This window comes from Bidens hawaiensis, unplaced genomic scaffold (assembly GCF_021521415.1).
Source record: "Bidens hawaiensis isolate Kalapana, Puna unplaced genomic scaffold, B.hawaiensis_p1.1 tig00002236_1, whole genome shotgun sequence".
NCBI classification, from domain to species: Eukaryota; Viridiplantae; Streptophyta; class Magnoliopsida; order Asterales; family Asteraceae; genus Bidens; species Bidens hawaiensis.
In genome coordinates this window covers 490,565-507,570 of record NW_027491119.1, presented here as the reverse complement: position 1 = coordinate 507,570, position 17,006 = coordinate 490,565, and the positions used below count along the sequence as shown (strand labels likewise).

At 33.8% G+C, this 17,006-nt stretch overlaps 1 protein-coding gene and 1 pseudogene across 1 annotated transcript; both read right to left on the bottom strand.

Annotated features, from left to right (window-relative positions):
• Positions 1-3,008: 3,008 nt before the first annotated feature.
• On the bottom strand, positions 3,009-5,533 carry LOC143611723 (tryptophan synthase beta chain 1-like; annotated as a pseudogene).
• Positions 5,534-9,758: 4,225 nt separating this feature from the next.
• LOC143611713 (tryptophan synthase beta chain 1-like) lies at positions 9,759-12,349 on the bottom strand. The gene is made up of 5 exons (XM_077085879.1): positions 12,080-12,349; positions 11,543-11,899; positions 10,731-11,167; positions 10,552-10,646; positions 9,759-10,031 (listed from the first exon to the last, which is right to left on the bottom strand). Exons 1-5 carry the CDS (start codon positions 12,347-12,349, stop codon positions 9,847-9,849), a joined length of 1,344 nt encoding a protein of 447 aa, XP_076941994.1. The 3' UTR covers positions 9,759-9,846.
• Between the last annotated feature and the right edge of the window lie 4,657 nt (positions 12,350-17,006).

The window sequence follows — 17,006 nt, the reverse complement described above, 5'->3', positions numbered from 1 at the left end:
ACAGCCGTAGCAGACCGCCGGACTAACGACTTGCCTGAAATGTAAATGGAGTAATGCTATAGAGAATTAGAGAGTGTTGTATATTATGGTGTCTTTGGCTGAAGCATTTGGACTGGTTTTATAGCCAAAAAAGTCATAACTGAATAATGATCATTAGTGCATAATAATTATGAATAACGGTCATTAGTGCATCAGTTAAAACCGAAAATAATAACATTAATCATGTAATCGTTGACCAAAGTTCAGTTATGAAATTTTCAAAAACAAATGCAAAAAATTGGCTCACGCGGGCCCGGGTTTTCGGAGCTACATTCGTGTCCGCGGACGTGCGGGCACGCACGAGTTCGAAGAATTTTTAGTACAGAAACCCAATTTTGCACCCTTTGCGCGCGGGTAAGACTTGTAGTAAAACACAACATAAAAGCTAAACCTTATAAACTACTCCTAATTTTGTTCCCAACCCGATGTGAGACAAGTTTTACCATTTTTATTTTTAAGACATTCATTCACACATATACCCAAAACTTTCAATAAAAGTTTCACTAAAACATTATTTTAGGAATTAAGTAGTAAGAGAAATCTTAAATGAATTCTAATACATCGTGCATGTTTTAATTCTGATTTGTATTTTTAAAGAAAAATGATAAAATTTTTAAGCACATAAATCGTGCATAAATTGTCGCTGTTTATATCATTTTCATTTATAAGACGGGTCAAACCTTGTTGGCTCGAAAATCTATCGTGACCACTTCTAGTGTAGAGTGTGGTCCTATGGAATACAAACTTTATATTAGTTACATGTGTATACATGGTTTTTTCTTCACAAACAGATTTTAAAAAAATCTAAAAATTGAAATCATCTTAAAAAAACAACTCAAATCAAATTAAAAAAAATGCCCTGTTTTTTCTTCACAAACAAATTTAAAAAAAATCTAAAAATTGAAATCATCTTAAAAAAATGCTCAGAAACCAAACAAATTCGAGAACCCAACTCAATTCAACGAAAAAAATAAAAAAAGTGACCCAATTACCCGATAAAATCACTTTGATAGACATAAAAATGTAGTACGCGTAAAAAATTATAATCCATCATTAGTTGTCTTTTTTAAAACGGCCTAATCGCACACCCATTAATTTTACTTGAATTATTAACAATGCCCACTATTGGGTTCGAACCTTCAAAGTAATGGTGAGGAACCCTGTCATTAATTTTACTAGAGTAGAAGCGCTTTGATCAATACTATTCTCCACGTAAATTTAAAAGAAACTACAACAATTGAAGTGTGAACTCATGAGTTATCCTCTTGTTATTACGTACCGTTCTCATGTCATCAAAATTGCGGTGAATACCTCCATGATTGTATTAATGTTACAAAACACATGCGTGAAATTTAGTCATAGTAATAATTTAAGTGGTCATAAACAATATTAATAACTTTTTAATCATTGTTTTTAAATTAGTTGAATATTTTTTTCATTAAAAATAATAATTTTAACAATTAAACAAAACAAAAATAAAATACTACTAAAATATTACTATTAAAAAAGTCACAAAATGAAAATTGAAATAAATAAATAGAAGTTACTGGACTTAAAAAAAACACGAAACTACTAGTTCTTACGGTATTAATTTCGTATGGATCGTGCCATTCCTTTCTTCCAATAGAGCCCGATCCTAACTAAGATTGTGGCATATACAGAGAAGATGATTTATTTATTTTTGGACGATTTGTTTCTTTTATTTTCTTACCTTCATCTTCTCCTGTTAGCTTGCCTTAAATTAAGGTCTTTTGTGTTTAGCTCCCTTGTATTGATAGGGATGATCTCTAATGGAATCAATATGAACAATATCAATATACGAATCCATCTTCTTTGGTTACTTCTTTTGCCATAATGCCATAATAATTTTATTATAGTATCAAAGCCTTAAGAAAAAGATCCTACTAACACAAAACAAAAATCTAATCACCATTCATCATGCCAAGCAATAAAGAAAGTATAACCAATGAAGGCGTTGTTTCTAGTGGCAAGTGAACGACTTTAAATACAACTGCCTATCATGCATTTGTACCTAAGAACCGAGATCAAAAACAATCTCAAAGAGGCCGAACGTAACATCCGGCCTCTCGTACCATTAATATTGTCTACTTTGTCCACGGGAAGCTCACGGAATTGTTTTTTGTTGTCATGTGGACACTTTTCAAGAGGTCGCCCATCCTAGTATTATTTTCACCTAAGCGCACTTAACTATGGAGCTCTCCTCTCGTCCACTAGCATTAAATCCAAAACACGTTGGTGATTAAGAGGCGAGGTATTTACTTATGAACCAATTAAGAATCTCTTTTATCCACAACTCGACTGATGTGGGTTTGCCTAGGGTGTTACAAATACCATTGAATACTTTCACCTAGGCAATCACTGATTTTATGTGTTAAGAAAGCAAGGCTTAATTCGCCCCCTTGTGATATGAATGAGAAAGGATGCATGTTACGTACCCTCATAAAAAAATATATGCATTACATTTAACTAAATTTAAGAAAAAAAAAATCTAAATTAGCTGAAATTATATGTAGTTAATTGATCTGAACTAACGTGGTGATCATTGATTAAAATTGAGTTATTGCAGCTTTCCAACCCGTGGGATGACAAAAGAAATAAGGGAATTGATTATACAGCCCACGAGCCCACAAATAAAGTCATTAAACAGCACAAGAGATTAAATAAAAAATATAACGCAACAAGTTTTATTTGGTTAAAAATTGTTAACAAACAAGATGCTAGATTGGATCGGCCGGTTGTTGGATGTCCATCATTTACATGTGTTAAATAAGGCTATGTGAAAGTGGCTTGCTAGTGTAAATGGTAGTCAAATTGTAAATAATGCTATCAAATCCGAATCTTGAGATAATTGCTGTTTTTTCCTTGTATCTTTGTGTTTCATGTTTCTTAGTCAAATTCAATTAGGTTTTACATAATTTGTTTAATTCAAACTAATATTATCGTTATATTTTACTTTTCACAATCAAACGCACTGTGTATTTGTTTGCAACATAAGATTACTTTTATTTCTACCATCATGCTCAGCTTGGATCTCGTACATGTGTACACATTTTTACGCTACTACACATATCAAATTTCATCGACAGGAATGCTATTGACAATTGTAGTGGCATCATCGTACCCGTTGCCACTGCAGTTAACTACAACTTTTGCTCCATTAGGTAGCGTAGGGCAAAGCCTTTCAAGATATGCGAAGGCGTGCGATGCCTCCAATGCTGGAACTATCCCTTCCAGACGACACAGTCTTTTGTATGCTGCATTTCATCAATACAAAGATTATAAGGTTCACGGACTACAAGAAATATGATAATGCAACTAAGTAGTGATTTTCAAGTTGTGATCCGGTACAAATAGATCTTAATGTGAGAAACGTATAAATAGTTTGAGTAACTATGCTAACGCTAAAGTAATTATTACTATGTTATAATTTTTAACTAGATTAATTATTAAAACTTTATAACAAAATGAAGTAGCGTAATAATAACTACTCTAGTTCAAAAACTATAACGTAATAGTAATCACTCGATTGTTAATATAATCACTCTAGTTATTTATACGATTCTTACATAAACATTTGTTTGTATTTGATCTTATACACCGTGATTTTCTACCACTTATGTATTTGTCTTTGTTATATATGTTTACCATCAAGAGCTTCTTGATCAGTTACTGTGTAACACTCAATTCTGCCAGCATCTTTTAGAAAACTTAGTTCTGGACTTACTCCTGGAAACTCCAAACTGCAAAAGAAACAAATTAATATTTAAGGATCTAATAAGACTAAGCAATAATAATTAAACCAATAATAACCAACACTCACCCACTAGCAACAGATTTTGTTTTTGTGATTTGGCCTTCTTCATCTTGTAGCAAATAGCACATGGCTCCATGATAAACACCAATTTCACCTCTTACAAGACTCGCCGAATGTAACTCGTCAATCTTAGATCCGACTCCACCACCCTCAACTCCAATCATCCGAACGTGTTTGTCGCCTACAAATTCATGAAACAGACCTAAAGCATTGCAACCAGTCCCTACACAAGCAACCAAAACATCTGGAATCCCACCCCATTTCTCCATTGCTTGTCTCCTTGTTTCTTTTCCAATCACCGAGTTGAATTCACGACCATGGTCGGGATTGGGTGCGGGCCCACAGCTGTTCCAGATAGGTAATAGCCAGTTTGTAGGTTTTCCATCCATCCCCTAGTTGATTCTGAGGCTGCTGCCTGAAAACCTCCATCAACAGGCTTAACCTATATATACAAATAGTCAATAGTGTTAATTGTTTCCTTCAATTTGGACATTTATTGAAGAAAAAAAAAGACAAGTGTATTAAACATTGATTTGTTGTTAAAGAAATGAAAATGACATTTTTTTATATCATCTTTTCCACCATAAATTTATTTTGTGGTTGAATTTGCATTAATGGTTTGAAATTGTGTTTTTCTTATTTTTCAACTTATATATTACTTATAAAAAATAAAGGTCCTTTTAACCTTTTAGCTCTTCAAATATATGTTTGATACTGTTAGTTTGTATCCATGTTATATTTTAAATGATTAAAATAAAAATATAAACAAATTTGCATGTAACTACAAAGATTTCATGGGAAACTTCACTGTTTGATAAATACTAATTTGGGAAACAAAAGTACCTGAGCTCCAAGCAACTCCATGAGTTGCACATTTGAGGGTTTTCTCAGCATATCTTTGGTTCCAACATAAACAGTGCAATCTAGAGAAAACTTGGCACATGCAGCAGCTGTTGCAACACCATGGTGACCGGCACTTGTCGCGGTTATAACACTCTTTCGGCCCATCCGTTTTGCCAAAATGGCTTGTGCAACAACATTGTTCATCTTGTATGATCCTCCATGGCTCAGATCCTCTCTTTTAATATATATTTCAGGACCTTCTCCGTTGATGTTCTTGTAGTAATCTGTGAGCTTTTCCGCATAGTAAAGAGGCGTTTCACGTCCTACGTAATCCCTCATTGCACTTGCTAACTCCATCTATACATATTCAATATTTTTTTATGATCAAGAAATCGATGAATATAATGAAAAGAAAAAAAAAATACATGACGTTCAATTTTTATTAATATTTTATGCCTTGAACATGCACGTTCCATTTCTTAACTATATATCAACTTTTACATCGAAATAGAAGGCAAATGGACATACATGAAGAAAGATTTTGCAACTAACCTTAAACTCATGATCAAGCAAAACCGAATTGAACTCAGCTTCAAGTTCTGCCAACGGAGACATGAGGATTTCGCCTACGAATTTTCCTCCAAAGCTTCCAAATTTCCCGATAACTGGAGCTTTTTCTAATGAAACAGTAGTACTTAATGTCTTAATTGTATTAGATTTACTTACGTAATTTAGGTTTGTGTTGAGAGTCGGTGGCTCAATTTGTGCCACCTTTCCAACACAAGGTAGAGAAAACGTTTTGTAATTGCATGCCATTTTTAGAGAAAATTAAGTTGTAATTGATATATGTGGTGAGTGGCTAAGGTTTTAGAGGCATATATTTAATGCAATTCATAGAGGTAATTTTGCACGTTTTAAAAAAGGACAGACAGACACTACAGCTTCTGAAACACATGTGATATTTGTCCTTTTCTTTAAGATAAATGAAAACCACACAAGGTTATCTGGTCTGTTGGTTCGCATTAAATATTTTTTGGAAGTAGGTTGTAGAGGAAAGAGACTTAATAATAGGTGTAATTTTTGGAATTTTTTCATTTTTAGACAGTTTGTGCTATAACTAGTAAGCCAACATGACAACCTCAATTGGGTTGCAAGTAGTTTTACATAATTAAACTTAAACCAGTTTTCATTAAGGTCTATGTAGTTCATTTGTCACCCAATCTATCTTGTTGAGTGAATTCGCTTATAGGATACGAGTACAAGAAGTTAAAAAAAATAGAAAGTACGAGTTTTGTTTCTAAACCACTTAATACCAAAACAAATGTTTTCGCTTTATTAGAGAGAATACAATTGTCTTTTGTTTGTCTTTTGTCTTGGATTTTCTGCGTTAATACAATTGTCGGTCATGTTGACAACTTCAAAATGAACCAAAACCCTTAGATCTAAACTTTTCAAGTTGGAGCTACGCCAATATAATGAGCAAGGTCGCATTTAACATATCTTTCCTTAGAAGGCATTAGGGAAATACATTTATGACTTTTAAAACACGCATCATCAAGTGTGAGTAAAACACAAAAATAAATGTTTTCAAATTCTATTGATGGTACATGTTTTTCAATATATTCAAGAACTTCAATAACCAAAGAATATAAACCAACTAAACGAGTAACTCTCTTATATTGAGAAATCCAACATGTTCGGACTCTTGCGATAGATATTTTCAAGATATAAACCACTTCCTGTGCTTATTTCTAAATATTTGATTGCATATTTCTGATTCTTGCTATAATGGTGTCCGCTATAATGGTGTCCATATGCTTCTCTTTTTTTCTTTCCCAAGCATTTAAAAAAGCTAAGAATTCTTATTCGCGTCCCTATGGTTTCATGATGGGAGCACATAGAGTCCTTAAAACATAAAATGACTTGATTGAGTTCCTGTGGTTTCATGGATGGTCAATTTGAGCCTCTCCTAAGACCTCCGTGAACCACATCCAGAGTAGTGAGTCATGACAGCGAGTGGTGAGTGATCGGTGTGAGGGAGGGATAAAGGAGAAAGTGAGGGATGCAAAGTGACAAGTGAGTTTTTGATATAGGGGTGAAAATACCATATTGCCCACAAATTAACGGTGATTTACGGTGTTAATAGATGAAGGGACTTAAACCAGCTCACCATGTAACCACATGGATTCAATATGCTCCCGCGATGAAACCACATGGACGCAAACGTGAATTCTCTCTTGATAAAAAAATCATGTACATAATATGCTAACGGATTTTCTTTCAAAATTAAAGCTCTTCGTTTGCTTAACCCACCGGTTGTATTGCAGCATTGACCTACGAATTAAGTAAAACTCATTAAATCAGGCAAATAAATCACCAACAGAAAATTTAAGAGAAATTAAATGCTAAAGCTTCCAAACAAAACTAATAACTCTTTAACAAGCTCGCATTTATCAACATACCTTGCAACCACGACTATTTGAACATATGTATATATTTCTTGATTCAGTAACTAGTAAGGAAACACACATCTATACCATGATCTTCAAAATTTTGTTATAAAACTTCTTGGGTGCAACAATTAATAATCTTTTGGGATTTTTTGATAATCTCCTAATGCATTCTCTAATGTAACCTTACACTAGTTTCACTTTGTTCTCCAGCAAATTATTAAAATTCCAAAAAACAAATCCCCTATTTTAAGGAACCTCTTGATTAATCAATAACAACATAAAGATAATCATTGGTTCAATCAATAACCGTTTGGACAAAGAAATTGAAGAACTTAATATGAGTCAATATTTATGCAAGCTTTCCCCCTTGATTTGACAAGCTACAAAGTGACCGGAAAAGTATTTGGCGGCCACTTTTTTATATGCAGAAAGCACGCAATAATTGGTAAGGTAACCTAAAACAAAGTTATTGCTAAACCATTTGGCGACCACTCTAACCTCAAAAACAAGGTTCAAATATTTAGAATCATTTATACAAAGCTATATGGACATAGATAGTGATGTGACACGCTAAACCGGGCAGAATGGTGTAGGTGGAGAACAACTACAGGGTATTGTGTAATAACATGTTCCCAATAAATTAATGGGAAAATTTATAGGTTACAGTTGGGCTGGCTATGTTATACGAAATAGATTGTTGGGTTATCACGAAAACACAAATGTTTAAGTTGGAGGTAGCAGATATGAGGATGCTTAGGTGGAGGTGTTGGCACACGAGATTGGGCCGAATAAGAATTCAGAGTATCTGGGAAAGGTTGGGGTCACTAGTATTGCATATAAGATTAAAGAGGAAAGATTGAGATGGTTTGGACAAGTGAAGAGGATAACAACACCGATTAGATCCGTGGAAACCCTTGCCATGGAGGGGAAGAGGGGTATAGGCAAACCCAAACTCACTAAGGATAAACAGATTTGCCAGAATTTTCTAGACTTTCACCTTTCTTAGGACATGGTCAAGGATGGGGCTTCATAGAGACGTAGAATTAGGGTTAAAGATCTCTAGGGGGAGGGTTAAAGTCATCTTAGTTTTTCTTGAGGAAGTAGCTTTTCTTTGAGTGCTAGTAATTGTTGCATGTCAGCTTTCTAATGGCGTTATCTTCCTTTGATACTTTGTCTACTACTATTATACTTTGGTACCATGTTTCGATTATTGGTAGTTTGCTAATGATATATTGTTATACCATTATTGGTATAACAATGGTTCTACAGTTTTGAAACCATCACTATCACAATATACTTTATATTTTGTATGTCATGCCTTTGATGCAGGTCTTTTCCAGAGCTGAGGGTATCTTGGAAGCAATCTCTCTGTCCCTTGAGATAGATGTGTGTTTGTCTATATCTCACCCTCCTCCGACCTCACCAATAGATTTGCAATATGTGGGATTTTTACAGGTGTTGAGGGTATCTTGGAAGCAATCTCTCTGTCCCTTGAGATAGATGTGTGGTTGTCTACATCTCACTCTCCCTAGATCCCATCAATAGCTTTGCAATATGTGGGATTTTTATAGGTGCTGAGGGTATCTTGGAAGCAATCTCTTTGTCCTTTGAGATAGATGTGTGGTTGTCTATATCTCACCCTCCCCAGACCCCCACCAACAGCTTTGCAATATGTGGGATTTTTACAGGTGATGGTTGTTGCTGTGTAACCTCTACTTGGGATATTAGTGGTCGTAATTAAAAGGGCTTGGGGATATATATGTATGAGAAAGGATGTGATCCCTTAGAAAAAAAATTATCAGTAGTCACGATGCATTAAATCTTATTCAACTGAAATAAATAAATCCAAGTTTGTTGAAATTATTAGAAGTTAATTGATTTGAACTAATGTGGTGATCATTGATTTATTTTATTGATTTATGATAGGTTATTGAAGATTTGCAGCCCGGCCATGAGATGAAAATAAAAGGAATTGGATTATAACAGCCCAGAAGTCCGCAAATAAAGTCATTAAACAGCCCATGAGATGAAATAAAAAATAAGACGCAGCAAAGATGTACGAGGAACCAAAGCAAGGTACGCGTGCTATATTAATATGTTTAACGCCTGCGTGTGTTGCGAGACAAAGGTTTATTTAAGTGTAGGCTCTTATATATCTTAAAATTTTGGGGAAATCCTCAAAATGGCCATTTTGACCTTTCCTTTTCCAACAAATCGTGCGAGCCGATGGAACTAAAAAAAGGAAGAGATATTCCAGCATGTATAAACAGTTGGCCCAACGGTCTGAAAAACTGCTATTGTCGGACCAACTGTTTAAGAACTTCGTCAGAATGTCATTTTGTAAACTTTTCGATCTGACTGTCTTTAAACCTTACCAGATTCATCGTCACCTTATTCATCTAAGCACATTTAGGATATGTCATTTTTTGTACTTTTTTCTAAAAATTAATTGTGAACACTTCGTGCATCTTTGCTTATTTGTTAGTTAAGTAACAATGGTTTTATATTTGTTTAATTCAAACTAAACTAATCATTTTCTTTTACTTTTCACAATCAAACGGAACGTTTATTGCTAACAATTGTTTTTTGTTTGGAACATAAGATTACTTCTATATCTACCATCGTGTTCAGCTTGGATCTCATACATGTATACACATTTTTACGCTACTATGCATATCAAATTTCATTGACAGGAATGCTGTTGACGACTGTAGTGACATCGCTGTACCCATTGCCACTGCAGTTAACTACAACTTTCACCCCATTAGGCAGCGTAGGGCAAAGCTTTTCAAGATATGCGAAGGCATGAGACGCCTCCAATGCTGGAACTATCCCTTCAAGACGACACAGTCTTTTGTATGCTGCATTTCATCAATACAAAGGCAATAAGGTTCAAGCACTAGAAGAGATTTTCTACCACTTATAATGTATATATGTATTATGTATAGTGTAGTTTTTGTTGTATGGGAAATCCCCAAATGTTCATTTTACTTTCAAAAAAATTTCCATTTGACCACAAAGTTCCTCAAATGTTAATCTAAAATTTCTTGGACCCAATAGACCCCGGCATTGTACACCTACAACAAGCAGCCACGCATACAAAGTTCTCATGGGGTGCAAAATATTTTTTAGATCCGACAAACTTTGTGAGTTCCGACCAAATTTTTGTGAGTTTTGACGACATTTATGTGAGTTCCAATGGAATTTTCTTTACAACATATTATTAATTTGATACGTGGCTATTTATAATAGGTTGGCAATACCGTCACCTGACATTTATAACAGTCGGGCTCGACGGATTTGGTAAAATTGTCATTTTCCTTTTTACTTGTTGCGGTAAAATGGACATTTTGGGGATTTTCCATTCTTATATATGCTTACCATCAAGAGCCTCTTTATCAGTAACTGAATAACACTCAATTCTGCCAGCATCTTTTAAAAAACTTAGTTCTGGGCTTACTCCTGGAAACTCCAAACTGCCAAATAAACGTACATATTAATATTTAAGGATCTAATAAGACTAAGCAATAATAATTAAACCAATAATAACTAACACTCACCCACTAGCAACAGATTTTGTTTTTGTGATTTGGCCTTCTTCATCTTGTAGCAAATAGCACATGGCTCCATGATAAACACCAATTTCACCTCTTACAAGACTCGCCGAATGTAACTCGTCAGTCTTAGATCCGACTCCACCACCCTCAACTCCAATCATCCGAACGTGTTTGTCGCCTACAAATTCATGAAACAGACCTAAAGCATTGCAACCAGTCCCTACACAAGCAACCAAAACATCTGGAGTACCACCCCACTTCTCCATTGCTTGTCTCCTTGTTTCTTTTCCAATCACCGAATTGAATTCACGGACCATGGTCGGGATTGGGTGCGGGCCCACAGCCGTTCCAGAAAGGTAATAGCCAGTTTGTAGGTTTTCCATCCATCCCCTAGTTGATTCTGAGGCTGCTGCCTGAAAGCCTCCATCAACAGGCTTAACCTATACACAAATAGTCGATAATATTTAGTTAATTCCTTCTATTTGGATATCTATTGGAACAATAAAAAGACAAATGTATTAAAAAAAGATTTATTGTTCAAGAAATGAAAGTGACATTCTTAAAACTTTTTCCAACAGAAATTTATATTGATTTTTCATGATTTTCAACTTATATCTTATCTTACTTTTAAAGAAAGGCCTATTTTAACCTTTTTGCTCTTCAAATATGTATTTTATTCTGTTTAGTTTCTATCCATGTAATATTAAATGATTAAAATAAAAATATAAACGAATTTGGATGTAACTACGTACAAAGATTTCATGGGAAAGTTCAAATGCAGATAAATACTGATTTAGGAAACAAAATATAAGTACCTGAGCTCCAAGCAACTCCATGAGTTGCACATTTGAGGGTTTTCTCAGCATATCTTTGGTTCCAATATAAACAGTGCAATCTAGAGAAAACTTGGCACATACAGCAGCTGTTGCAACACCATGGTGACCGGTACTTGTCGCAGTTATAACGGTCTTTCGGCCCATCCGTTTTGCCAAAATGGCTTGTGCAACAACATTGTTCATCTTGTATGATCCTCCATGGCTCAGATCCTCTCTTTTAATATATATTTCAGGACCTTCTCCGTTGATGTTCTTGTAGTAATCTGTGAGCTTTTTGGCATAATAAAGAGGCGTTTCACGTCCAACGTAATCCCTCATTGCACTTACTAACTCCATCTATACATGTTCATATATTTTATGATCAACAAATCGGTGAATATAACGAAAGAAAAAAAAATAATTTTCATTTTTATTTTTTGCCTTGAACATGCACATTCACTTTCTTAACTATATATCAACTTTTACATCAAAATAGAAGGAAAATGGACATACGCGAAGAAAGATTTTTCGACTAACCTTAAACTCGTGATCAAGCAAAACCGAATTGAACTCAGCCTCAAGTTCTGCCAACGGAGAAATGAGGACTTCGCCTACGAATTTTCCTCCAAAGCTTCCAAATTTCCCGATAATCGGAGCTTTTTCTAACGAAACAGTAGTACTTAATGTCTTAATTGTATTAGATTTACTAATGTAATTTAGGTTTGTGTTGAGAGTTGGTGACTCAATTGGTGCTAGTGCTACCTTTCCTACACAAGGAAGAGAGACGGTTGAGTAATTGCAAGCCATTTTTAGAGAAAATTAAAGTTATGATTGATATATGTGGTGAGTGGCTAAGGTTTAAGAGGCATATATATAATGCAAAATTCATTGAGGTAATTTTACACGTTTCAAAAAGGATGGACAAATACTATTAATTAGTGCTTATGAAACACATGTAACATTATCCTCTTCTTTTAAAAAAAAAAATGAAGCCACACAAGGTTCGCATTAAATTACTTTTGAGTCGTAGGTTGTTTAGGAAAGAGACATACTAGTAGGTGTTTTTTGGAATCTTTTTATTTTTAGACATGTTGCTATAGGTAGGTAACCCAACTTGACAAGTTCAATTGGGTGGCAAGAATTTTTTTCACAATTAAAATCATGTCATCGATCTTTGAGAATTTCCATACCTCAGTCGACCCGAAATAAAAGAAGTTATAGAACAAAACGAGTAATGAAATATATAAGCTTATTTTTTGGGATTTTTAAATATTTTTCCTTACTTAACACCCTTAATTACATATTTCCTCACACCTAAACAAACAATTACATATTTTCCTTTTTCATATCAAATTATTAAGTTACCCATATCTCTTACGGCCTTACCATTAATAAATTAATTAAAAAACAAAGTTATGTGAGTAATTATAAAGTTAAACCCACACCATCAAATCATCTTTTCCAACTTACTTCCGGCAAACTCAATTTTTCCGGCAAGCTTCCGGCTATCCTATCATCGCCATAAATGACTACCACCACTTTTTAATTATATTTGAGTTGTTTTTGTTGGTAAAAAAAAACTAAATCCAAAACTTTTTTTATATTGACTATTGATTAAAAGTTCGATTTCAATCGGTTTATTAGTGTTCGATATGTTCGTCTTAACATCGATTCGATTTGGATTGAAGTAGAGGAGATATGTAATTGATGTTTTTAGGAAAAGGATATATGTAAATGCTCCTATTTTTTAAACAATATTAACGTTATAACCATAAATATAGCAAAAATATAGTAATAAAATCAATTAGTGATACACAATAACTAACGGCTAACCAATGATTCATGAAGTTTCCCTACCATTCTTTACCAAATGGTTTTTTGTTTGGGCCCAATAACCTAAACTTTACCAAATAGATTATAAATACAAAAAAATTAATTTTGGACCCAATAATTTTAAAACGATCGAAATCTAATTATATTATATAAGATATTTTTTTAAATATATATAAAAAAAGTTTTTGGCCAAAAAAAAAGCATAACTCGATCGAGGGTGCTGCTCGCACACCTTAATAGTCGGTCCTAGTTAAACTTATTAAGTTTTTATTCAATTTGACGGAGTTCACCTGCCGTTCAATCCAACTTGTCAAAACTTTCATAGGTTTTTACTGACTTTGTTTGTGACAACAAATAATTCAAAATACTTCAACCTTTTACAACATGTCCGGGTCAAATGGCAAGGATTGAGTTCGCTTATATGGCTAGCGAATCACCTACACGTACAAGAAGGTAAAAGAAACAGAGCCTAGGCTCTAAACACAAACCCTGAACCTTTTTCTAGCGAACCCAGCCTCATCGTGATGCGATGCGGAAGCGACAAATGAATAAAGAAAATATTCTCAAGAATAATTGTTTATTGATAAATTTCTAATGAGTAAAATATTGCGTTAGGCCCATCATACACGGATTTCTAATTTTGACAGGTATGCCAAAATTTCAAAGTTACAAACCATAGAAGGAAATGACACAGATAATGGTAAATGACAAGCCTAAATTAAATTACGAGTGACAACTAGAAAACGTGTTGTCTTATTTTTTTTTTTTTAAGTTTTGAATGTTATGTATCTTGCACGAAAAGTGTTTCGGGGTGAAATCGAATGCCCAAATGATAGATTTAACTGGGACAACCCACCTATGACTTTTCGAGACATTTCCATTCCAATTAACCCTTGTAAAACAGACCCTAAAAATTGTTGATGATCCTGTATTAGAACCTGAAACAAGGAAAAATGAAATAATAAATGATAACGGTGAATCAGGCTTGTGTTTAACATAATTCCCTTAAACAAATTCGCGGTTTGTTTCCAGGGTACGTCGGTTCGAAAACAGCCGTAGCAGACCGCCGGACTAACGACTTGCCTGAAATGTAAATGGAGTAATGCTATAGAGAATTAGAGAGTGTTGTATATTATGGTGTCTTTGGCTGAAGCATTTGGACTGGTTTTATAGCCAAAAAAGTCATAACTGAATAATGATCATTAGTGCATAATAATTATGAATAACGGTCATTAGTGCATCAGTTAAAACCGAAAATAATAACATTAATCATGTAATCGTTGACCAAAGTTCAGTTATGAAATTTTCAAAAACAAATGCAAAAAATTGGCTCACGCGGGCCCGGGTTTTCGGAGCTACATTCGTGTCCGCGGACGTGCGGGCATGCACGAGTTCGAAGAATTTTTAGTACAGAAACCCAATTTTGCACCCTTTGCGCGCGGGTAAGACTTGTAGTAAAACACAACATAAAAGCTAAACCTTATAAACTACTCCTAATTTTGTTTCCAACCCGATGTGAGACAAGTTTTACCATTTTTATTTTTAAGACATTCATTCACACATATACCCAAAACTTTCAATAAAAGTTTCACTAAAACATTATTTTAGGAATTAAGTAGTAAGAGAAATCTTAAATGAATTCTAATACATCGTGCATGTTTTAATTCTGATTTGTATTTTTAAAGAAAAATGATAAAATTTTTAAGCACATAAATCGTGCATAAATTGTCGCTGTTTATATCATTTTCATTTATAAGACGGGTCAAACCTTGTTGGCTCGAAAATCTATCGTGACCACTTCTAGTGTAGAGTGTGGTCCTATGGAATACAAACTTTATATTAGTTACATGTGTATACATGGTTTTTTCTTCACAAACAGATTTTAAAAAAATCTAAAAATTGAAATCATCTTAAAAAAACAACTCAAATCAAATTAAAAAAAATGCCCTGTTTTTTCTTCACAAACAAATTTAAAAAAAATCTAAAAATTGAAATCATCTTAAAAAAATGCTCAGAAACCAAACAAATTCGAGAACCCAACTCAATTCAACGAAAAAAATAAAAAAAGTGACCCAATTACCCGATAAAATCACTTTGATAGACATAAAAATGTAGTACGCGTAAAAAATTATAATCCATCATTAGTTGTCTTTTTTAAAACGGCCTAATCGCACACCCATTAATTTTACTTGAATTATTAACAATGCCCACTATTGGGTTCGAACCTTCAAAGTAATGGTGAGGAACCCTGTCATTAATTTTACTAGAGTAGAAGCGCTTTGATCAATACTATTCTCCACGTAAATTTAAAAGAAACTACAACAATTGAAGTGTGAACTCATGAGTTATCCTCTTGTTATTACGTACCGTTCTCATGTCATCAAAATTGCGGTGAATACCTCCATGATTGTATTAATGTTACAAAACACATGCGTGAAATTTAGTCATAGTAATAATTTAAGTGGTCATAAACAATATTAATAACTTTTTAATCATTGTTTTTAAATTAGTTGAATATTTTTTTCATTAAAAATAATAATTTTAACAATTAAACAAAACAAAAATAAAATACTACTAAAATATTACTATTAAAAAAGTCACAAAATGAAAATTGAAATAAATAAATAGAAGTTACTGGACTTAAAAAAAACACGAAACTACTAGTTCTTACGGTATTAATTTCGTATGGATCGTGCCATTCCTTTCTTCCAATAGAGCCCGATCCTAACTAAGATTGTGGCATATACAGAGAAGATGATTTATTTATTTTTGGACGATTTGTTTCTTTTATTTTCTTACCTTCATCTTCTCCTGTTAGCTTGCCTTAAATTAAGGTCTTTTGTGTTTAGCTCCCTTGTATTGATAGGGATGATCTCTAATGGAATCAATATGAACAATATCAATATACGAATCCATCTTCTTTGGTTACTTCTTTTGCCATAATGCCATAATAATTTTATTATAGTATCAAAGCCTTAAGAAAAAGATCCTACTAACACAAAACAAAAATCTAATCACCATTCATCATGCCAAGCAATAAAGAAAGTATAACCAATGAAGGCGTTGTTTCTAGTGGCAAGTGAACGACTTTAAATACAACTGCCTATCATGCATTTGTACCTAAGAACCGAGATCAAAAACAATCTCAAAGTGGCCGAACGTAACATCCGGCCTCTCGTACCATTAATATTGTCTACTTTGTCCACGGGAAGCTCACGGAATTGTTTTTTGTTGTCATGTGGACACTTTTCAAGAGGTCGCCCATCCTAGTATTATTTTCACCTAAGCGCACTTAACTATGGAGCTCTCCTCTCGTCCACTAGCATTAAATCCAAAACACGTTGGTGATTAAGAGGCGAGGTATTTACTTATGAACCAATTAAGAATCTCTTTTATCCACAACTCGACTGATGTGGGTTTGCCTAGGGTGTTACAAATACCATTGAATACTTTCACCTAGGCAATCACTGATTTTATGTGTTAAGAAAGCAAGGCTTAATTCGCCCCCTTGTGATATGAATGAGAAAGGATGCATGTTACGTACCCTCATAAAAAAATATATGCATTACATTTAACTAAATTTAAGAAAAAAAAAATCTAAATTAGCTGAAATTATATGTAGTTAATTGAT